Raw genomic sequence first — 24,699 nt, forward strand, 5'->3', positions numbered from 1 at the left:
CTTGCCTTTGTTAACCTTTAAGTAGAAGACCGTGTGTGTTCACAGCCTTGGCTTTGTTAACCTTTAAGTGAGGGACTGTGTGTGTTCACAGTCTTGCCTTTGTTAACCTTTAAATGAGGGACTGTGTGTGTTCACAGCCTTGGCTTTGTTAACCTTTAAATGAGGGCTGTGTGTGTTCACAGCCTTGCCTTTGTTAACCTTTAAGTAGAAGACCGTGTCTGTTCACAGCCTTGCCTTTGTTAACCTTTAAGTTGGGGACTGTGTGTGTTCACAGCCTTGCCTTTGTTAACCTTTAAGTGTGTGTGTGTGGGGAGGGGAGGGGGGGGCTGTGTGTGTTCACAGCCTTGCCTTTGTTAACCTTTAAGTGGGTGGGTGGGAGGGGAGCTGTGTGTGTTCACAGCCTTGCCTTTGTTAACCTTTAAGTGTGTGTGTGTGGGGAGGGGAGGGGGGGGGCTGTGTGTGTTCACAGCCTTGCCTTTGTTAACCTTTAAGTGAGGGGTTGTGTGCGTCCACAGCCTTGCCTTTGTTAACCTTTAAGTGAGGGACTGTGTGTGTTCACAGCCTTGGCTATGTTAATCTTTAAGTAGAGGACTGTGTGTTCACAGCCTTGCCTTTGTTAACCTTTAAGTGGGGGGCTGTGTGTGTTCACAGCCTTGGCTTTTTGACTCACTTGTATAAACAAAGTGAGTCTATGTTTTAACCCGTGTTCGGTTGTGTGTGTGTGTGTGTGTGTGTGTGTGTGTATCTGTGTGTGTGTCTGTGTGTCTGTGGTAAACTTTAACATTGCCATTTTCTCTGCAAATACTTTGTCAGTTGACACCAAATTAGGCATAAAAATAGAAAAAAATTCAGTTCTTTCCAGTCATCTTGTTTAAAACAATATTGCACCTCTGGGATGGGCACAAAAAAAGAAAAAGAAAAAAAAAGAAGCCTAATTATATGCAAACTGCATTTACTGTTATATTTATATTTTTTGTATTCTCTAAACTTCACACTTTGATCTGATATTCTGACACAACATGAGCAGTCATTATTATCATTTTTTGTTCAAACAGGAACTTATTTTGCTAAGCATGGAAGTTTTATTTATTTTGCAAACGTTTTGGTGCAGATAGTATAAAAGGGAAATTACTCTGCAATTAATACTAGGGGACTTAATTTGATTTAAACTGATCTTTCTCATCTTAAACATTACATTTTGAAATTATACTCAGTACATAAAAAGCTTGTGTGTTTTACTCTCAGTGTACAGGGCTTTCACTATGTTCATTCGCCCAAGTGGTCTTTTTCGGAAAATACTAAAATCAATACGACGAGTGGACTTTACAGATCTGTTGGCTGAGCCATGAAGGTCATGGGCAAAAATCAATTGCGTACACATATTTATACACATTCAAAGTGCGTGCTCATATTCTTCGCGAACGCGAACGACGCCATTTTGTTTCAAGTTGTTGACCTGCCTGTTCAATCCTATATTCAGTGGACAATACACGATAACATGTGATGGAAAGTTGGAGAAGGAGACCGTTAAATATCTATTCAGAGAAAGATTTGTGAACGCCCCATCACTTACTGGATTATGCCCCAAACTGCCATAAAAATATCCACAGAATCAGTCGGAATTCACAGTTAAAAATTGTAAACCATGCGAGTTAATACCCTTGAACTGATCACAATGAAACAAAAAAATTTCCAGTCTTGACTTTTCTCAAAATGAAGTCCTTTTCACTTCTTACGACGTTTAGAAGTACTTGTACTTGGCTCTACATGTTATTAGTTTAACAAAATACTAAATTTTCATATCAACTTTAAAAAAAACTATCAAGCTAGAATGAACATAAAAGAGAAATTGAATCGACCGTGCTGTACTACATTCCCGGCGGGTGTAACTAAACTTGTACATCTATCTAGATCTAGTGAAAACGGCTAAATGTTGCAGTGTGATTGCGGCGATAGCCATTAAAAAGAATTTTTTTTATTGCCCTTAAAGATTTTTTGAATGCCCAAGATACACCAGAATAATATGATTTAAACAGCGTATGTTCAAATATTAAATTTTAGAACATCAGTTAAGGAGCCACGATAGTGTAATGGATAAGGCAGTTCCTTCTCACCCGAGCACGCGGGGTTCGAATCTGGTTAGGACTTTTTTTCTTTCTTTTTTTAACGCGAAGCTTTAAAATAACAAATACAGAACACATTTTAACGATCATATTTTTTTTTTAAAGTGTATCACAAGTGAGTCTTGAAGGCCTTGCCTCTCTTGTTTAACCTTTAAGTGAGGGGTTGTGTGTTCAGAGCCCTTGAACGGCTGCTGGCCCGGGACAGCAGCCGGGTTGACCAGGGGGACAGCACAGCCCTGCACATCGCTGCCATCAACGGGTTCGCTGACTGTGTGCGGCTGCTGGTGCTGCAGGTGAGCAATTTGTTGTTCATCTGTCATCACAGCATTGCACGTACTTACCGTGTTTCACATACATGTATGCGTTCACAGAGAATGTGCTTGCACATCTTTGTCTCATTGTGCGTGTGTCTGTCTGTCGTCTGTAGGTTGGTCAGTCGGTCAGTCCGTCTCTCTCTCTCTCTCTCTCTCTCTCTCTCTCTCTCTCTCTCATATGTGCCGAAAGCCAGACCGAAAATCTGGTATAATATTGTCACTGACAATCCTTACAAATTATGTCGAAATGCGTCAATCAGTTGATAACGTATCATGCCATAGGATATTGTTTTCAGATATCTTCTCCTTACAGTAGACACAAACTAACAAAATCAAACTCTAGTCTGGTCATGTCTACGATTCTGTATACTTACATGTATTACAAATTGTGAACCATCCTCACCCAACTCTTTTTTTTTCCCGCACTGACATATCTTTACATCTCTCTCTTTCTGTCTGTCTGTCTGTCTGTCTCTGTCTCTCTCTCCTCTTCTCTCCCTCTCTCTGCCTTTCTCATAATATGTCTATCTGTGCATATCCCTATTACCCGTTACCTTATTTGCTATCTTTTATGTCTCTTACATCTGTGTTTTAAATTTTATCGTTACTTCTCTGTGTTAATTTCACTTGAATCATTCGTGTGTAGCATGCTAGGGTTTTGTTGTTGTTTTTCCCTTGGTGTGTGTGTGTGTGTGTGTGTGTGTGTGTGTGTGTGTGTGTGCGTGTGTGTATGTGTTACTCGCTTCCGTTTCGTACAGATGTGAGCGATGTTGTGTCTCTCAGTTTGATGCAGTGTTATACTTGTACATTATACATGTATTAAGTATTAAGTATAACAACATTTATATGCGTACATGTTTGTGTGTCTCTTAGAACAGCGGCAGATGTGTAAGCCGGCCAAAATGCTAATGTCTTCACCGTTGGAAAATAAAGATTCATTCATTCATTCATTCTCTCTCTCTCTCTCTCTCTCTCTGTCTCTCTCTGTCTCTCTCTGTCTCTCTCTCTCTGTAGCCCATACGCATCCCTTGCTATAGTAATGTTCTCCCATTATTGCTGTGTGTATCTCTGTCAGTATATTTGTGCACCGATACTCGCATCACGCTTATGCCTTGTGGCATTTAGTATTCAGAGCGGGATAAAGGAAAGCACACCAGTGTTTATGTGTTATCCACGGAATCAAAGATTTTTTGTTTTTTCCTGTCTTGTCTTCTGTGTGTGTGTGTGTGTGTGTGTGTGTGTGTGTGTGTGTGTGTGTGTGTGTTTCTGTATCTCCCTGTCTGTCTGTCTCTCTCTGTGTTTCTGTCTCTGTCTCTTTCTCTTTCTTTCTTTCTCGCCCATTTGTGCATGTTTCCTTATGTTTGTGTGTGCGCGTGTGTGTGCGTGCAATCATCACAGAATCTGTAGGCCTGCCGAAAAGAACGAAGACAACCAACAGGACTTTAAAGAAGACTTTCTTGTTGTCCTGTCGAATTCAAGATGGGATTGGCATTTGGAAATGTTTGACAAATGAAATAAGAGTGTAACAGACCCAACAACATTATTACAGTGTAAAAGACTCAACAACAGTATAGCAGTTCAACAGACTCAACAACACTATGAACAGTTTAGCAAACTCAGCAAAATAAGTTATGCCTGATGATGACAGAGTGTCTTATTTCCTTTTAAAATCAAATTATTTTGATTAAAATTTAAGGCAAGGGAAGAAAAAAAAGCTAACAATATTTACAACTTAACATAATAAGATAATATACTACACTGTTTCTCAGGGCAGTGCCAATGTCGATGCCAGACAAGCCGGCAGTAGGTCCACACCTCTGATGCTGGCAGCTCACAAGGCCAAACTGGAAGCTGTGGAAGCCCTGCTGGAAATGGGTACTGAAACCAACACGTTAACGTCACTAACGCGTTAACGCCGCCAACATATCAGTGCGCAAACATAAATGCGAACACTAAAAATCACTCCCATGCGGGATTAAAAATGACTAAGTGCAGTGCTGACAGCATACAGAATACTTTATTATCTATTAGAGAAATTCATGTGCGGTGTATGCTACGCAAACAAGTCACTCAATGTGAATACATAAAAGACATAGAATGCTGAAATGTCAAGTTGATGTGAACCTTTCGTACAATGATCACAATCATACAAATGTTATGATCACATACTTTCACAGTCATTCAGCATTAACACATAATTGAAATGCTTCAATGCAAAATTAGTGTTGATTAATCTCATACAACAGTTACAAATCAACATTGCAATAAGTATGGTAAGAGAACAGATGAAAATAACGTACTATAATCAAAACAACAACGTACATGATTAAAACCAACTGTTATTCAGCAGTATTTAAAATCAGTACACAATATATGATTCACACACTCTTGCATGCGCGCGCACTCACGCACACAATAACACACAAACACACACATACACACACACACTCGATCTCTGTCTCTGTCTCTCTGTCTCTCTCTCTCTCTCTCTCTCACGCACACACAAACATGCACGCACACACACACACACACACACACACACACACACACACACACACACACACACACAGACCCCACCCCCTACCCCCTCCATACACACACACACATGTGCGCACACACACATATATCACCCCCCACGCACACACTCCCGCACACACACACACACACACGCGCGCGCGCGCGCACACACACACACACACACACACACACAGGGACCGATGATAAAAACAGTTGTGTTAGCTATTTATTCAAGAACTGAATTGACTGGAATATAAAACTGTTTTGGATTCTAAAAGTTTTCAGTATTTTGAGGGAAAATGGCAATCATTATTTAAGATCTTTGTTGATTTTTTTCTTCCACACGCTGTTTGTACAGCTCTGTCATAGGTTCTTGTTGGACAACAACTATTCGGTGCATAGATTCACAATTTCGCTCAACACACACACACACACACACACACACACACACACACACACACACACACACACACACACACACACGCATATGCACGCTCGCGCGCGCGCTGCGCGCATTCTTCACACTTAAACTTCCGTACTAGCAGATAAAAAAGAAAGTTAAAACCGATTCAGTGAGATATCGGTAAAAACCCTGGATAATTTTTGGATTGACATTGACCTGGATATTTCTAAACTTCTGTAAACAGTAGATGCAAGACAGGCATTTCTTTTGGATATTATAGGTATTTGGTGTTAAACTGAGTTTATAATCAATTATTGTACCCAAATATTTATATTCACTAACTCGTTTGTTCCATTGATACAGAGATAGGGACGGGGGATGGGCTTTTCCTGAAATCAGTAACCATTTCTTTTGTGTGTTTTTGTTGTTGAACATTTAAATCTAAGGAGTTGTCCTTGCACCACGAAGAAAACATCTTAACTTGTTCAAAATAGTTCGAAAGATCTTCAAGTGCAGTGTCATAAGAATATCAAATCAAATGTGTTGTGCATGTACCAGTGCGGTTGTTGGTGTATAACGTGAGCAGGACAGGTGACAGAACTGTTCCATGGGGAGCACCAGTTGATGTTATTTTAAAGGAGGAAAGAGCTTGAAGAAAATAGACAGACTGAATTCTGTTAACAATGACTGGCTCTGTATTTAAACTGATGTTGGTAATTGTGTGGAACGGTGTATGACAGAATGTATTTGAAGATTATACGTTCAAAGCACTTGATCACTATAGGGGTAAGGGCAATGGGGTGTTATTCGTTCAGGGAGACAGGTCTTTTGTTTTTTGGGACAAGGTGTATCATTTTTTTCCACATGTCAGGAATGCAACAGTCTTCTAAAGACCAGGCGTAGAGGCTGTAAAAAACACCACAGGCACACGTCTTCAAAAGAATACCACTGATCTCATCAGGGCCAGCTGCTTTTTTCACATGCACTTTTTTTAACACAGAGTTAACAGCATAGGAGAAAATGTAGAAAAATCTGTTATTTAACAGAGCTGGCATGCACTTAATATTATGATATACAAAACCTCCATTTTTTGCTGTTGATATAATATCTACACAGAATAATTGTTTTGGTTTGTTTGTTTGTTTGTTTTGCTTCAAAATGTTTGCTGACATGTAATTTTATATACTGAACGCGAAAGTGTTACTTCCACATGACCACATGACCTTCCGGGCCATATATATCATTTGAACATACGTAAATACATACATAATCTCTTTGTGTTTGTGTATGTGAGTGCTTCAGGCGCTGATGTCAACTTAAGTGACCGTGATGCAGACACGGCGTTTCATCTGGCCATCGGAGGCAAAGTGAAGGGGTATGGCAAGGTGAGAGGGCACACTCCACTATCACAATACAGTGCAGGGCCGCAGCGAAACGCAGGCGAACGTAGCGCTACACAACACTGCAGAGTGCAACACAAAGCTGAACTGAACGCCAGTGAGCGTTGCGCGAGACCCATTAAGGCTGCGGAACACAACGCAATGCCTCGCTGCTTTAAAATATAATAATAGTAATGATATTCATATGTGCTGAATCTTGTGCAGAGACAAATCAAAGCGCTTTCGCACAAGTCACTGAAAGAAAAGGAAGAGGCAGGGAAGAGAGGCAATCTTGGGAAGAGGTGGGTTTTAAGGCCAGACTTGAAAGAGCTGAATGCGGAGACCTGACGAAGCAAAAGAGGAAGTTCATATGATACATGAAGTAATGCAAAGTAATAAAAGTTCAATTCAGCACAAATACATGACAATCAAATGATGAACAGTGGAATTCAGAATAACAGAAGCAGTGTTTAAAAAAAATATTTTTATTCTTTTTGTAAAAGTCTCACTGCATTGTTGTACAACAGTGCAAAGTAAGACAAAGTAATTCAACACATTACAACACAACAGATACACTTTTACAGTAAATATGATATTAGATTCGACTGTGCAGTTCCAGGCGGTGTGATTGAGTTCAGTGCCACATTATAGAACATCATACGTTGAATGATAATCGTGCAGTGCAACGCATGACATGCGACTGAATACATTGCAATACAAGACAAATTGTGCTGTTTTGTTGCGTTTTGTTATGCAGCGAGTCATCAATATATGCCATTTGCAATGTATTTTTTACTGTTCCTAATTTTCTTTGTTGTGTGATGATTTTTCGTTGTTGTTTTTGTGTGTTTTTTTGTTTGTTTTTTTTTATTTGTTGTTTGGGTATTTTTGCTTTTTCCATCTCATTTTGATTTCTTTTACTGTCGATCAGCGCTTTCTTGTGATAACGTACAATTCTTTATTTGTGGTTTCCCTGTTGAGAGCATCTTTTGGAACAATTAATCCAGTCCTTTTGTCCTTTTTTCTGCAGTATTTTTTCTGTCGTCTCCGGTGCAAATTAAGAGAGAGAGAGAGAGAGGGAGAGAGAGAGAGAGAGAGAGAGAGAGAGAAAATGAAAGAAAAAATAAGGAAAGGAGCACAAGAAAGAAGAAGAGAACGAACAAACAAAATGTTAACCCTTCACTGTCCTGACATGCCCAGAGCGCAGAAGCAGAACTGACGGTGGCCTACAGAGTGCAGATCGCCAACCTGCTGATCAGCAGTGGGGCCTATGTGGATGCCGTGAACCACCAGGGCCGTACCGCCCTCACCTATGGTGTCCCTGAGGTCCGCAAAGGTGTGAAGGCCTTCATCAGACACAAGTGAGTGGTTAGGACACGATTCTAAAGATAACTGTATTGCTCATATTAAGAACACAAAGCTGCAGACAGTCGAATTTATCATAAGATGGGCAAAGATACGGGCGGTTGTATTTGACATGTTTAGGATACGAATCTACAATTGTCTTGTTATTGCATTCTTTTGTATTACATTTTGTCTGAACAAATGTATCTGTATGGAATTCGGGCTCTTTATCTGGGGAGAGCATGTCGCCACAATGCAGTGCCGTCCATGTTTTTTTTCTTCCTAGGCAGACGCGTTTCCTCTCGGCCATCACCCCACATGAAAATGCAGGGAGTACATAATGCACTGACAGTGTCATGACTGAGTATTTGAGGACATTCTTGGAAAGCTGTAAATCTGGTTTGAGACATAATATGTAGTATTCAGATACAGGCGATTGAAAACCCACCTCCTCCCCCCTCCAGCTCTCTATCCTAACCTACACGCTTCAGAAGCCTGTTGTGACAGACACACTCAGATGCTTGGCAGACTTTTAGTTTTTACTTTATGTTTCATCAATCCATATGAAAGACATGGGACGACTTTCTTGTACAGTCCTCAAGGAAACCTGCTGCCAGCACAGACATTCTAATCATGAATCCTGCATCGTTCAACGAGAATTATGAAGGCAATGTAATTTTTAAATCTATGTTGTAAACATTGTTTTATGAAGCTGTCAAAGGGGTTTGAAATTCCTTTTTAATTACACATACTTAACAGTGACCCGCTAGTGCAGACTCCGGCAGGGGTCTGACATTCCTGTCCTGTGCAAACGACTATCCACCTGTGCAGAGAAAACGAAAGTAGCTACGGCCGATAACCTCCCGGAAGTAGGTAACCTCCCCTTTGCCGCCCTGACTAGCACCCTCTTTCCGGCAGCCATCTTGACTCCTGTTCCTGTGCTCTTCATACGGCTAAGTTTTTTCGTATTTTCTGTCTGTCTGTCGATTCTCTGGCGTTCTTGCTTTTTGTCAAATTATGTCTTCAACCAGGTCACATAATTGTATGGCCTGACTGGGCGATCGGGCTAAAATTAAGGCGCGATCGCAATCGATTCACGGACACTCTGGGCCCTCTACTTCTGGCCCTCTCAGCAATGCCAACCCGCCACCTCCTCCACTTCCTCCGCTCCCTCCGGTCGACTCCAGACCTACACCACCTCCTGCACCTACTCCGGTGACTTCTAGGGGTTTGTTGCCCCACATTCAGATCAGTGGTGCCATTGATGCCATTTTAATCAATCTGCGAACGGACTCGACGCGATCCGTGTTTTCTCGGCCCTGCCAGTCAGCAGTGCATGAGTCGACCTCCTCTATCTCTTTGCCCATACCCATAGTTTCACCAATGGAATGTGCCACAATCCCCTTGGGGAAATAACACAAACAGGAAAAGTGTGAAAGTCATTTACACCTCTAGAATGCAAACACACACATTAATTTTTGTTCAAATGAATCATAAAGAACATATTCAACAGATAACACCTCCACAAAGTGAATGTATTTTGTGTTTTGTATGTTACTAATATTTATTTTAATGATCATTTTCCCCGATTTGTAAATCCCGCCTCTCGGAAGCCCTGATCTATATTTATCCATAGTCGCGGCAGCTATCTGGGCCGTGTCAAGGACGGCCTGATCTATATTTATCCACAGTCGCGGCAGCTATCTGGGCCGTGTCAAGGACGGCCTGATCTATATTTATCCACAGTCGCGGCAGCTATCTGGGCCGTGTCAAGGACGGCCTGATCTATATTTATCCATAGTCGCGGCAGCTGTCATTTTCTTTTTCTCAGTTAACGAGTCAGACCAAGCTTAATACAATTTTCTGTGACATCTTATTTGTATATATATTTTCCTGCAAGAATCAGGAAAAAATTGTTAAATTCAATTAAATTACCACGTGGTCGCGCGAGACAGTGTTTACAATCTCTATACCATACCGGAATATAATTTTTAGTTTCTTTGCAGCTATGACAAATTTTGATCAATTTAAAACAAATGTTCATAGCTGTTTTTATGTTAATTTGTACTTTATAACATTTTCCACAATATTACAACAGCAATGAGCACTGCCAAATCTTATTTTGGAATCGTCAGAACAACCGTTACTATGGTTCTAGAAACAACATGGCGGCTGTTATAGCAGCCGAACTGGAAAGCCTTATAATAAGTTGAAGCAGAGAGCTTTGCGAACTGCTCACAAACCCAACTTTTTACCATTTTTTATATCGCCGGCGCACACACCTTCCAAGTTTTAGCAGGCCCCAAAAACTGCCAGTCCATCTCGCAAGTAGCAGAAGGCATGGGTAATAATTGTTTTCCTCTATACTCGGGAGAAAGGCATATTGACGAGGACGGATGTGTATCACAAAGCACAACGAACCGTTCATTACCCACAGGGGTGTACCTTTCTGCCCACTCATACCAGCATGGCAGATGCCACATTCAAGCCCATTAGTTCGCCCCATCACTTTGCTTGAACAGAGATCCAGCATCGACGTCTCAAACAATTGGCGTTGGAAAGCACTTTCTGCACTTGGTCTTCCCTGCCCGATCCTTTCAGCCTCAACACACAACCACTGCTGTGGTTACAGTTGGACATTCCTTCTCAAGCACTGTCTTTCCAATGAGACACTTCCAGGGGTTTCTAGCGTAGACAGGCTATCCCATCATGGAGCCCCAGCCTTCAGTCAAGGGCCTGTCAGAGGATGACTTTGTTGTCACTTTGGAAGCAAGCACCATGTCTTTCAGACACATGGTTGCCCCACAAGACCCCGTCACATCCTTCCGGCTTCCTTACATTTCAGCAGAACCTACATGGTGGACACCTTCATCCCTCAAGCACACAGCAGCTGTTTCCTGATTTACCCATACTGATTGGTGACCAGTATATGATTCCTCCTAGGACCAGTATATGATAATCAGTCGTGTATGACAGTGACCATCAAAACAGCAGAGGAGGCAACTGCTGTCCCAACAATTCGGGCTGGAATTTGATTATACAATTTATAGTAGAGAGTGTTTTGCCCAAGTTGCATCCCCACTCCCTCGATCAAGAGGGCCTTAGGACTGTCACCACTGGGACGGATCCTAAAGGCTAGTTAGCCCCCAAGTCCCTGTGCAATTTGACTTCTAGTGTGAGAGACATAGTCCTTCATGAAAGACTAAGCTGCAAACGATTTGCCTTTGCAACTAAGAAACCACTGATAATACATCTCTCACTTTGCTGTTGGCCATACTGTAAACGTATGTCAGATCATTGATTAGATGTAAATGGCCAGTACAACACATCTAGAGCCACTTTTCTCCATGCCCCCATCCGGCCCCATCCCAGACTTAGTGCACACCACACACAGCCAGAGGCCTGTCATGGGTCCGGTCCCCTTTCTCACTAAAGAACCGTCAGCGCAAATTTTCCCCATGGAAACCCTCTTCCATTAGGAATTCCACCACAGAATGAGACTCAGTGACCTGGAGGCACATGAAGTGCACTCCCACAGCCTGATCCAACCCAGCCATTGACTGCCGACAACTTTCTGCAGGTTGCTCCAACATGTCACACTCAGGTAGAGAAGCCACCAAGCCTTCTGTATGCCCCTTCGTGATGGTACCTACCTGGACAATTACACAACCCTGTCCCAGAGACACCAGGGACCCCAAGTCTCTTGTTGCCAAATGTCCGCCGTTCTATGTATAGGCAACATGCCAGTGCTGGTTTTTTTGGCAGCGACAGAAAAGTGGTGGGGGGAGCGCCCATCGCCTCTCAGCTCGCATGGAGGAGCTCTATAGATCTGGCTGTCATGCCTATGGCACGTCCAACATGGTGGGCTACCTCTGTCTCATGCCACAGTTTCCTTCAAACACATGTATTACTTCCACTAGCGGCCCACAACCGATGTGGAATCATCAGATCAAGCCACATTGACGCTCAACTGCGCTCAAGTGAGAGAACCCTACAGGGTACGTGTTTCCTACCCTTCCTTTGATTGGAAGGGCTCTCAATAAAGTGAAGATTCAATACTCTGACCCAATTCTCTTTGAGCTACATTTATCAGCACAGCCTGCTTCCTAAAATTACGTTTAAGTAAAATACTTACCTTGACCCACATTTAAGACCCTCCCGTTCCTCCCTGCTTTCTGTTCTCCCTGCACGCTGCACTGGTTGTGGCGAATTGCCGTAAAAAGAGGGTGCTAGTCAGGGGGGCAAAGGGGAGGTTACCTACTTCAGGGAGGTTTTCGGCCGTAGCTACTTTCGTTTTCCCCGCATAGGCGGATAGTAGTTTGCACAGGACAGGAATGTCAGACCACTGCCGGAGTTTGCACTAGTGGGTCACGGTAAGTATGTTACTTAAACGTAATTTTAGAAAGAAATTTCCTTTTCACGTGTTCAGCATATATTGTCGTGTCTTTCTGTGTACAGTCTCTAGAGCTTTTGACAGTCACTCAGAGCATGCGAGCTTGTGTCTGAATGGAAGCCACCCACACAGACTGCATGGTTTTGCCTGTAAGTGCCTGGAAAGTATGTGTTGCAGACAGCATTGTGTCTGCTTTTAGTGATGAACCTTTCGCCCAGAGTTAGGGACATTTGGTCTCTATATTACGATAATGATGTATGATGATAATGATATGAAGATGCTGCTGTGGGGGTTCATTTAGGTTTGGGACAACTTGACAGAGCTGTACTATGACAATAATTATATCCATATCCTAGTGTCATCCAAGCTGAGAGATACAGACACCTGTGAGGTAAGCGACACTTCCAAAGACGCATCCGTCAAGTGGATGACCCTTGACTGTGTCGTCCATTTCTTCCCATTTAAGTCCATAACACATTCAATTCTGGGTGGAAGCCAGCCACGGGCCGAAAAATCCCACACTGATGCTGGCGAGGTCACCCAAAGAACTGGTACGGCAGTGCCTCTCATTGAAATCGTTCGGGTATGGTTTGAAAAGGATGGCTTGGATAAAGGGCAAGGTAGAAGGGTGTTGGAATGGAGTAGGAGTATCAATAATAATAATGATAATTATGATAATACCTTTTTTTCTGTGGCGCGATATTACCATTGCAACTCAAACGCCTTACATCATCCAGTTGAATGTAAACATGCCTTAAAAAACGTTGCAACAGCTCTCTGTCAAAGAAAAACATCCAATGTGTTCATACATCAAAATCAAAGAATAAAGGTTATCAAGTAAATACGGATGAGATTAAAACAAAATGCTTTTCATAAAAGACACAGAACACACACACACACGCACACACACGCACACACACAGACACACACACACACACACACACGCACACACACACACACACACACACACACACACACACACACACACACACACACACATACACACACACACACAACACAACACAACGCACAAACACACACACATACACATACACATTGAATATCAACTGCACTAAAAGCAGATTTGCATAAGCATTAATTTTTGCCGATACAGAATTCCATTTGGACAAACTTACGCACTTACGCACGCGTGTCAGAACACTGCACCCTCACACACGCACACACACCCACACGTCGGGATTAAAAACAACCAAATAGAAAAAAAGGTTATATCATATCAAAGACCAAACTACGTGAAATACACAGTACATTAAAACATGATTACAAAAACACTAGCAGAAAGATATTTGCTAACAAACAGACTTTGGTTTAACTGTTCTGCCCAGAACAGAAATGCTCACGGAAAAGATAAGTTTTCATATCTGACTTAAACGAATTTACATCAGAGGTATTTCTAAGAGACGAAGTAAGAGAATTCCAAACTTGGCGAACCTGAGCTCGAAAGACCTATGTCCAGCGCATTTCAGATTAGTCCTTGGGACTGTTACAACGTTCAGAACTGGATCTTAATGTTCTGTGCGGCTCACACGTTTCCAGTACAGAGGACAGATACAAGGGAAGAAACTTGTCAAAATGTTTGAAGGCAGGTGTCACTTACTTAAAGTAAATGCAAGCCAGTGTAACTGGCTCAGAAGAGGTGTAACAGGATCATATTTCTTTTTAGCAAAGACCAGTAGTGCAGCATTATTCTGAATTTTCTGTTATTTCTTGATAGAGGAAGATAGCACACCTGCAAGAGTGGAATTGCAGTAATCAGTAGTTAGTCTGGACAGGAGGAAACCAATTTAACCATGTTTTTTCTCTGTTATGTAGGATCTGACTGAGGCTAGCCTAAGAAGATGAAAGTTACACAAGCGACACAAGAATGAAATTTGGTCGTTCATAGTCAAGGTTTGATCGAGATAAACACCCTGATGTTTGAAATGCTACTGAATCAAGGCCAAATGTAACTGGGTCATTTTTTTTTTACTGCATCAAGACAAACTCGGTCTCCTACAGCGACGAGTTCAGTTTTGTCTTCATTCAGCTTAAGCTTTTTTTTTTTCGGAGGGGGGGGGGGGGGGGGGGGGGGGGTGGGGGGGAAATTGGTTTGTTTTTGCTTTTGGTGGGGTTTTTTGTTGTTTTGTTTTTGTTTGGTTTTTTGTTGTTGTTTTTGTTGTTGTTTTTTGGTCCACCCATACTTTTACATCAACTACACAAGTTTCCAATTCAGTAAATACTGTTTTGTAAGTCAGTGTCATCTGCATATTTATGGTAAGCAAATGAACGCCTTTTGAAAATGTCAGACAGTCTGAGTGTACAAAGTGAACAAAATAGGCCCTAGGAGATCCCTGAGGATCACCAAACACAAGAGGAATAAGTTTAGATGTGCAGTGTTTTACTTTAAGTCTGAGTTGACGATTTGAAAGATATGAAGAAAACCATTTTAAAGCAGTAGATCGAATGCGTAAGGTAGTACAAAGACGGTTGACAAGGATTTGATGGTCAGTTGTATCAATCGCCGCTGACAGTTGTAAAAACACCACAACAGACATTAGTCTTTTGTCGGTGTTTTAGAGAAGACTATCAGTGGCGGAAAGAAGGGCTGTTTCTGTACTTTGGCTTTTATGAAAAGCAGACCGACAGGTTTCAAGGCCATTTTTATCAAGTTGTTCCTGGAGCTGATCAAAGAAATTTAGATGAAAAAAAGGAAATATGTTGAGGAGTTAAACCAAAAGCTTATGCAGACTGGACCTGATGATGACTTGACAATAGATGATCTAAACGAATCAATAGCTAAATGCAAGAAAGAATCGGCTCCTAGCCCAGACAAAGTTCGCTACTCGGACATCAAGGGGCTATCCGAAGAAGACAGAAGCAAACTTTTCAATTTGTATCAAAACAGTTTCCACAATGGAAATGTGCCGGAGGACTGGACACACAGCTTCTTAAAACCCATACCAAAACCAGGAAAGGACCATCGTCAGGTAGTTTGCAAGGGATCTTGAACAGAAGCACATTCTCCCTTCAAATCAAGGTGGTTATAAAACAGGTAAGTGTACATAGGAAAATGCGGTTGCTTTCGCACATGAGGTGTATGAAGGATTTCAAAGAAAAGAAGAAACACAAACAGTAGCAATCGACCTTGAAGATGCCTACAATAAATTCTAGTTTGCGCACTTCATGGAGCTGCTACTAAGGTATGGAGTAAGTTTGACACTGATAAAATGGATAACAGCATCACTTCAGGAAAGAATCGTCGTCCTACGCCTCGGAGATTGGATGTCTGCACCTTCTAAAATGTCCATGGGACTGCCACAAGGGTTTCCGCTCTCTCCTGTCCTCTACAACGTCCACTCGAAAGGCCTTGCAGACTTAAACAACAATGAAAGAGCTCGGGTGCTTACTCTTGCGGATAATGGCCTGGTCTTTAAAACTTCGAAAGATGCTCAAGAAAGAACTAAAGCCGCCCAGAAACTACTGAACAATGGTGCAAGGAAACAGGATCTTCCATCAATCCAGCGAAAGCCCAAATGTTGCTGTGCACCTTCAACAACAGAACCACGAGCAAATCACCACCACCTGTGTCATTCGACGGAATTCAGATCGAGAAAACCGAATGCCTACGCTACCTAGGAATACAGTTCGAAACACACGGAAAATACTGTTTTCAAATGCAAAAAAAGGTCTCTCAGTCTTAAAGGCAATGGCAACCAAAGGTATCAAACAACGCCACCTCTTCCTGCTGTATCAATCACTCGTTCTCAGTGTGATCGACTATGGACTTGGGCTGACAACACCGTCTCAAAGCAGCCTCCTAAAATTAGAAAGAGTTCAAAATGAGGCTATGAGGCTGATCCTTGGAACACCAAAAGACACGCCCACAGAAACCATGCGATACCTGCTTGACCTTCCTTCAGTGGAGCTCAGAAACAAGTTAGTACAGGTTAAGGCCTACTTCAGAGTATTAGAAAACCCTCAAAACCCACTGTATAGTAAAGTCAAGGAACCAAAAGGCAGCCGTCTAGGACGAGGAAGATCATGGATGGGGCGTGCAAAAGACACAATCCAGCTTGCATGCCGGCTACAAGACCTGAAGGAAACGAGAATGGGAGAAAAACCCCGAAAACCTCAACCATCTATTCAACACAGCCATTTCACCAACTCTAGGAAGACATTGTCAGGAATGGCCAGAGGGCAAAACTCATGCAGAAGTGAAGCTACACATAGAAGAAAACAGTAAAGAAGAGGACATCATCATATACACAGATGGCTCAGACACCAAAGACCAGTCTGGTTGGGGATTCACTGCGAAACAAAATGGAACAACAGTTAGGGAAGAGAATGCTCCCTACAAAGTCATAACCTCCAGCCTGACGATGGAAGTTGAAGCTGTGACACATGCTCTCATCTGGAAACCAACATGCCATGATTCTAACGGACCCAATGAACCTCATACAGAAAACTGAAAGTGGAATGGGAAGCCCAGAGTGGCATGAGGCTATGCACAACTTTCAGATTCAAAAACTTACATGGTCATACCGCCCGGGACATGCCTGTGTTAAGGGAAATGAGCCTAAGTGTGCGTGTGTGCGTGCGTGTGTGTGTGTGTGTGAGTTTGTTGGAGCGACAGACGTGCTCAGCTTGTCGTTCCCGACGCTTGGCACCCCTCAGTTCATCAGTCATCCAGGGAGCAGGGGGACGGTCAGTGACAAGGCGAGTGGAGAGAGGGGCATGCTTGTCCAACACAAGTGGACTAAATCGGTCCACCCGGTCGGATTTAGATCAAGCACACCAACGTTTTTTAACGGCTTCTTCAGACCTAAAAATAGGACATGAACACACGACAAGTGTTGTATTCGATCACAGATAGTCTGACAAAAGTTACTGACAGTGCGAGTCAAACAGGTATGCTGTTAGTATACAGTAATGCGTTGAGAACCAAAGCTGGTGACTGAACCGGTGGGAATTAGATCACTTTACCCTATATACCATTTGTCTCCCTGCTCATGACCATGTTTCATTCAGTATGGCGATGTCAAAAGGATGGTCAACAATCACATCGTGAATAAAAACGACTTTCTCTGTGCATGACTGAATGTTCAAGCGCATCAGTTTTAGATGCGACGGGTGAGAGGGTAAGTCAGTCAATTATAGATTTGAAGAGTTTACTCTCACCTTATGAATCTTGTGTGGTTCGTGATTTGAGGGATAAGCACATAGAACTTCAAGAATATGCACTTTAGCAAGACTCTTAATAAATGAATAAATAAATAAACAAATAGATAGTAGGGTAATGGATTTTCACACAGGTAGAGGCATATAAAAGCGACATGAGCCCTTTTAATGGTTTTAAAAAAGATGATACAGGAAAACAGTGCAGCAAACATGTGGCATGCTGGCCAAGAGTGTAGACGAAACCCAAGACAGTTGGAAGGCTTCAGGCTGCAGGTAGATCAAATGATCTCAGCTCTCTGTGCCTTCCGGCAGTGTATGCAAGTTAACTGGACTACAAGTGACAACAAATATGTGTGACAGGTGTATCTGCTCACATACATAAATACACTAATGCGGACGGTTGAACATACGGACGGACAGTCACTAAACTACTCTGTTTTATGAACACGGCACAGTGGGGATGTGGTCCGCCAAAAACCAGAAGGAGCAGACAGTGTGCTGCAGTCTCTTGGCCTGTCCAGCCTTGAAAGCCACGGGCCCGGACAGCTCAAAGAGGTCCTCAAGGGGGTGCAGCTCCCCTGCGGGGTTTGCGGGGCCTCCAAGTCTGACATCACCCTGCGACCCTGCGCCCACTGCTGTGTGTGCCGCGCGTGTAGTGTCAAGGTCACGCATTGCCCTCTTTGTGACGAGGAGGTCAAGGATAAAGAAATCTGTGGGGACTGAGGGGCATGCTTGTTTTTCTCGTGGTGGGTGAGGTTTTTTTTGTTTTTTGTTTTTTTGTGTGTGTGTTATTTTGTTGTTGTTTTTTCCTCGTTTGTTTCGTTTCTTCTCTCTTCTGGTCTTCCTTCCCTCATTCCTCCCTTTCTTTTCTTCTATCAAACGTCTTTTCTCACAGGTGTAATAAGACATACCTGTAAAAAGTAACACTGCTTCGTAAAAAGTAAACCATTGACAAAGGAGAACAAAAAGTTGTTCTTATAAATGCTGCTTATTTCTTGGCTACCAGCTGATGTTTTTCAATACTATAGTGTGTGTGTGTGTGTGTGTGTGTGTGTGTGTGTGTGTGTGTGTGTGAGTGTGTGTGTGTGTGTGTGTGTGTGTGTGTATGTGTGCAGTGTCGTTGTACATTGGTAATCATGCACATGTTTATTCATGTGAGTGTGTTTTCATGCACAATTACAGTGTGTGTGTGTGTGTGTGTGTGTGTGTGTGTGTGTGTGTGTGTGTGTGTGTTGTTGTTGTTGTTGTTGTTGTTGTTGTTGTTTTGTTCTGTTTTTTTTGTTTGTGTGTATGTGTTTAAGCTGGTAACCCCTTTTCTGGATGAGCTAAACACGATTGTTCAATTTTCTTTCATATCTAATGTTTCTTTGCTTACAGGTATCTGGAGAAACATGTGGCTGTTGCTGAAAAGAAGAAATAATAAACTGCCAAAATGAATGTAACCCGCATTCATGGACAAGACTACTAGTTTTGGCGTTTGTATTCTTACATAACTGCACAGATAGTGTAGTCATTACACTATACATTTTATTAGTGTAGTTTCATTCCCATTATCTCGACATTTTGCTTTATTTGTGTTATATCTATACCAACAATATAAAACTAATAGAATACTGAGTGATCAAAGGACCAGTCCAAGAAAAGATTCATTGATTTTAGTGCAGTATGTGGTATCATTTTATAAGATGAATGGTAAGTAGACGTTTAGTGTTTTCGCTTTCATCTGTGTTCTGGCACTGTGTTCACCTGAAGAAGGTGTCATTGTTCTAGGGTGTGTCGGACAAATTGGTGAAAACACAGATGAGTGAGTTCAACCCCTAAACTGCTGAGGCAAGTACATTCATTTCAGAAGAGTGAAGAGGGTGGAGGTGGGATTAGAATGTGTGGGCTGTCACGCACACTCACACACACACCCCACTCACTCACTCTCTCTCTCACACACACACACACAAACTACACACACACACACACACACACACACAGTAGCGGTAATTTTCGCAATCCGGTACTGTGCAACAGTTTGCCCATTACTAGTGTAACGCCCCAGAATGACTGCATCCTCAAATCAACACCATTGAGTTTTTCTGGGATAGGCCTGAAATGACTCCAGCATGCAGTTCGCCTGGGACGACTTAACCCTTGTCCTGAAATGACTCCCCTTCCTTATGTTAAAAAAAAATTAAAATCAGTCAGAAAGTATGATTTAGTATATTGCTGGGGAAAAATCAAACAGGGTGGGGCAGCCCCAAACACACTCCAGTCTTTGTCCCGAAAACACTCCATACTGAGTAAGTCTGGGTTGGTATCTTTTCGACTCCAGCTGTCATTCTGGGGAATTACCAGGTTAACTCCACATAAACGCGAGTGGGGTAGATTCAGGACTAGCCCCCAAAAACGTCTATGGGGAGTTTCTTCGGAGCATAAACGCTGGCCCTGACATAAATCCTGTGGAGTCCTTTTGGACATGTGATAGATCATTCTGCTTCTATTAGAGGTAGACCCCCTTTGCAAAATCCGTTTTTTGTTTGTTGTTGTTGCAAAAACGCATGTCATTGTTCAGCCGTTGTATGGAAGGGGATGTTGTTTGGAAGGAAGTTATCGGGAATCAGCCCAGAAAGAGTCAATGAATATTTTTGGTAAGGAATTCACTCTTTGGTGAAGTCTTTGATATGCAATGTGGTTCGTCCGTCGGGATCGACGAGGACCATCTAGTCATCCTGGGGGTGGGTGGGTTGAGTTCTGTGGGTGCGCAGATGACTGGTCAGGCCAATCCGCGCCCGGAAAGTTCTGACGCAGTGTCGCCAGGGGATGGTAGCGGCTGTCGGGGACTTGCTGGCACTGCTTTTCCTGGCCTGTCTGCGTTGCTCTGCTGCAGCGCCCTGTTGGCCTCACAGGATTTGGCATCTTTGTGGACAGCTGAACACCACTTTAGTCTGTCCATTGCATTCAGCCCCCACGTGTCGTGGCTGATGTTGAAGGCTTTCAGAGAAGCTTTCAGAGTGTCTTTGAAGCGCTTCTTTTGGCCTCCATGGGAGCGCTTGCCATGTTGGAGTTCGCCGTACAGCAGTTTCTTGGGGAGCCGGTGGTCTGGCATGGGAACTACATGGCCTGCCCAGCACAGCTGGGCCTGCATCGAGATGGTGTAGATGCTGGGCAAGTTTGCACGAGTGAGCACCTCTGTGTCAGGGATCTTCTCTTGCCACTTTATGCCGAGAAGTTTTCTGAGGCTGGTGGTGTGGAAGTGGTTCAGCTTTTTGGCGTGGCGTTTGTAGACCGTCCATGATTCACATCCATACAGCAGTGTGGTGAGAACTATGGCCTTGTATACTTTGAGCTTCGTCTCCAGGGTGATGCCTCTCCTTTTCCAAACGTTCTTATGGAGTCTGCTGAAGGCAGCGCTGGCTTTGGCGAGTATGGCATTCACCTCGTCATCGATGACAACTGTGCGAGAGAGTGTACTGCCCAGGTATGTGAACTTGTCCACCGCATTCAGTCGTTGCCCGTTGATGAAGATGTTTGGTTCAACGTAAGCTTTCCTGGAGCTGGCTGGTGCATCACCTCAGTCTTCTTTGTGCTGATTTTGAGGCCAAAGTTGTCACAGGCAGCAGAGAACTTGTCGACACTGTGTTGCATGTCAGCTTCAGAAGCAACATTGAGAGCGCAGTCATCAGCAAACAGGAAGTCATTGACGGTGTCTGTCCTCACCTTGGTTTTTGCTTGAATCCTCCTGAGGTTGAAGAGTGAGCCATCTGCGCAGTACCTGATGCCAATGCCTACGTCAGCGAAGGCATCTGTCAGCATGGCTGAAAACATGAGACTGAACAGGGTGGGGGCAAGAACACAACCCTGCTTGACTCTGTTGGAGACAGGGAATGGTTCTGAAGTCTCTCCGTTGTCTTGGACTCGGGCCAGCATCCCATCGTGTAGTTGCCGTATGATGGTGATGAACTTTCTGGGACATCCGTACTTCGCCATGATTCTCCAAAGGCCATCTCTGCTGACAGTATCGAAGGCCTTGGTCAGATCGACATAGGTGGAGTAAAGGTCGGCGTTCTGTTCCTGACACTTCTCCTGGAGCTACCTGGCAGCAAACACCATGTCGATAGTCCCAAATTCTTTCCAGAAGCCACACTGGCTCTCTGGTAAGAGACCTTGCTCAAGGTGCGCTATGAGACGGTTGAGTAGCACTCTGGCCAGTGTCTTGCCTGCGACGGACAGCAGGGATATTCCACGACGGTTGTCACAGGCCTGACGATTTCCTTTGCGCTTGTACAGGTGTATGATGGAAGCGTCTTTGAAGTCCTGTGGAACTGCCTCATGCTGCCAGATGAGCTGGAACAGCTGATGAAGCTTCTCAGTCAGCGCCGTACCACCTTCTTTGTAGACCTCAGCTGGAATGGAGTCTGAGCCAGGGGCTTTGCCATTGGATAGCAGACGGATAGCTTTCTGGGTCTCCTCCAAAGTTGGAATGGCATCCAATGACTCACTGACTGGCAGCTGGGGGAGTCGGTCAATGGCTTCGTCATTGATGGTGGAAGGGCAGATCAGTACTCTGTCAAAGTGTTCAGCCCATCTCTCAAGGATCCCGTCCTTGTCAGTGATCAGGGTAGAACCATCAGCACTGAGGAGTGGAGCAGATCCGGAGGTGGTGGGACCGTAGACTTCTTTTAGGCTGTTATAGAAGTTCTTCATGTCTTTCCTGTCTGCAAAGCCCTGGATCTCATCAGCTTTGTTGCTCAACCAGGAATCCCGCATCTGCCGCAGCTTCAGCTGGATGGTGTTGCGTGTGCTCTTCAGTATGTCTTTCTTTGACTGTGACTTGGGATCTTCAATGTGGGCTCTGTAGGCTTGGCGTTTGTCTTCTAGCAGCTGCTTGATCTCAGTGCAGTTCTCATCAAACGAGTCTTTGTGCTTCCTGGCAGAAGGCCCCAGGCAGTCCATGGCAGTGTTGTACACCGTCTCATGCAGTGCGCCCCATGCTGCCTCCACATTCTGATTGTCCAGCACAGTGGACTCAAGACGTCCCTCCAGGGTGTCAGCAAAGCTTTGCTTGATGTTGCCTAGCTCCAGCTTGTTGACATTCAGGCGTTTGGGTGCTGTCATGCCCTGAGGCCGTCTCTTGGGCTGGATGCGGAGGTTGAGCTTGGAGACGATAAGGCGGTGGTCTGTCCAGCACTCGGCGCCACACGTGGCCCTCGTGACTCGTACATCCTGCCTGTCCCTCTTCCTGACGATGACAAAATCGATGAGATGCCAATGCCCAGAGCGAGGATGCATCCATGACGTCCTGTTACGGGTAGGGTGGCAGAAGACGGTGTTTGTGATAAGAAGGTTGTGCTCGGCACATGTCTGGAGAAGTAGTTGGCCATTGCTGTTACAGTTACCAACCCCATGCTTCCCAGTCACGCCTTCCCAGGAGGTGCTGTCACAGCCAACTCTCGCGTTAAAGTCACCAAGATTTGATGAGCTTGTCTGCGTTGGGAACAGTGGTGATGACAGCGTTCAGGTCCTCGTAGAACTTGTCTTTGATCTCGTCCGGGTTGGTCATGGTGGGCGCGCAGGCGCTGACAATGGTGGTAAACTTCTTCCCGTTGCATAAAGGGAGTTTCATCGTCATCAGGCGATCGTTCACTCCTTTCGAGGGGCCAGCCAGCTTGCCAACGAGGGTTGTCTTCACTGCAAAGCGAACTCCAGCCTCACGTCTATCTTCAGGTCCGCGACCACTCCAAAAGAAGGTGTAGCCTGCACCTCGCTCACAGAGTTCGCCTTCTTCTGCCAGTCTGGTCTCACTTAAGGCAGTGATGTCAATGTACATGGCTATTTCACTCGCAATGAGTGCTGTGCGTCTTTGTGGTCTGTCAGAGTCGCCTCTGTCCAGAAGCGTACACACGTTCCATGTGGCAATGGTCAATGGGGTGCTCCTGGCAATGTTTAGGGCACCTTTTCTAGCACCTTCCTCATGCCATGGAGGTGAGCAGTGCTGTCCTGAAGATGGCTGCTCAGTCGCTCAGGGGGCTGCCGATCTCCACCACTGCTCCAGTCGGTGAAAAACGACCCTATGGCCTGAGCCACCTGTGTGCAGGTCCGCGGCTACGACTGCCAGTGTACCCACACCTGTCGCTTCGTTGCTCGCCTGTCGCCACAGGGCTTAGGGAAAATGATGGTATGGGATGAAGGATGACTGATGACTTGCGCGATGACTTTGTATATAGTGAGGAGGAGCTGCGCACCGTCGACCTCACTCTCTTGTCCGAGACCCTCTGTATCCAGTGGCAAGACGAGGTCAAGACGACTGGAGATGGAAACGGATGCAGTGGATGACCAGGATGTCCTATGTGCCTCATCCTGCCCTCAGCACTCCACAGTGCTCTGCTGCAACCACCTTCATCTCCGTTGAACCATGAAGGTTTCTTCCGCAGAGTCCGCCGGATCCAGTCTTCACATGCTTGGGTAGACAAGCCCTAACTCACCGTGGGTTTGAAACCTCACCTAGTGTAGCCAGCCTGTCAAAGCCGTTGCCCGGGGGATGGGCGCTGCCGCATGCTAGCAGCTTCTAGGACCCGTAGGTGAGAGCTGGGTGGCGATGGGGACCAACAGAGGACGAACCACTCCCGGAAGAGCGTGACAACCACCACCCCCCACCCCCTCTAGAGGTACTACCCCTCCCGTGCACCCCCTAACCCCCAGGTCTTTGATATACACCAGGAAGAAGGGGAGTTTGGAGGGTCAGCTCCGAAGCGACTCCATGCATGACATTCAGTCCTCCAAAAATGTGTGCCGTTTTAAGACAGGTATTGAGGTATGGGAGAGTTAGGGAGGGAGCCTTTTGAGGCTAGTACCAGAGGGAGGGACTCCATCAAGGTTAATTTGTTAACTTTTTACCCTTCAAAAGCACGTTTCTCAATAACTGTGGGGGTGGGGATGATGCTGGGGTTAGGAGAGGGGGATTGGGAGGGAGTCTCTTTGGGTCAGATAAAAAAACAAAACCAACTCCTCGAACAACTATAGCATGAAATGTACTCTTTTCCGGAAGAATGTTCTGTTTAAG

The 24,699-nt window shown here is 44.3% G+C and overlaps 1 protein-coding gene across 3 annotated transcripts in view; it reads left to right on the forward strand.

The window, feature by feature from the left end:
- LOC143287545 (E3 ubiquitin-protein ligase MIB2-like) overlaps nucleotides 1–19,167 on the forward strand; it is an 80,763-nt gene extending 61,596 nt beyond the window's left edge. For 2 of the 3 annotated variants that reach the window (XM_076595603.1, XM_076595604.1), the window contains 6 exons: nucleotides 2,299–2,416; nucleotides 4,207–4,312; nucleotides 6,660–6,742; nucleotides 7,937–8,097; nucleotides 18,107–18,397; nucleotides 19,029–19,167. In XM_076595603.1, the coding sequence (XP_076451718.1) occupies nucleotides 2,299–2,416; nucleotides 4,207–4,312; nucleotides 6,660–6,742; nucleotides 7,937–8,097; nucleotides 18,107–18,374 (736 nt within the window). In that variant the 3' untranslated portion in view covers nucleotides 18,375–18,397; nucleotides 19,029–19,167. Of the gene's footprint in view, nucleotides 1–2,298; nucleotides 2,417–4,206; nucleotides 4,313–6,651; nucleotides 6,743–7,936; nucleotides 8,098–18,106; nucleotides 18,398–19,028 lie in introns of those variants that run through there. The other variant, XR_013055978.1, reaches the window with a different exon arrangement.
- Nucleotides 19,168–24,699: the final 5,532 nt, after the last annotated feature.

The sequence above is a fragment of the Babylonia areolata genome, chromosome 11 (genome assembly GCF_041734735.1).
Source record: "Babylonia areolata isolate BAREFJ2019XMU chromosome 11, ASM4173473v1, whole genome shotgun sequence".
Lineage (NCBI taxonomy): Eukaryota > Metazoa > Mollusca > Gastropoda > Neogastropoda > Buccinidae > Babylonia > Babylonia areolata.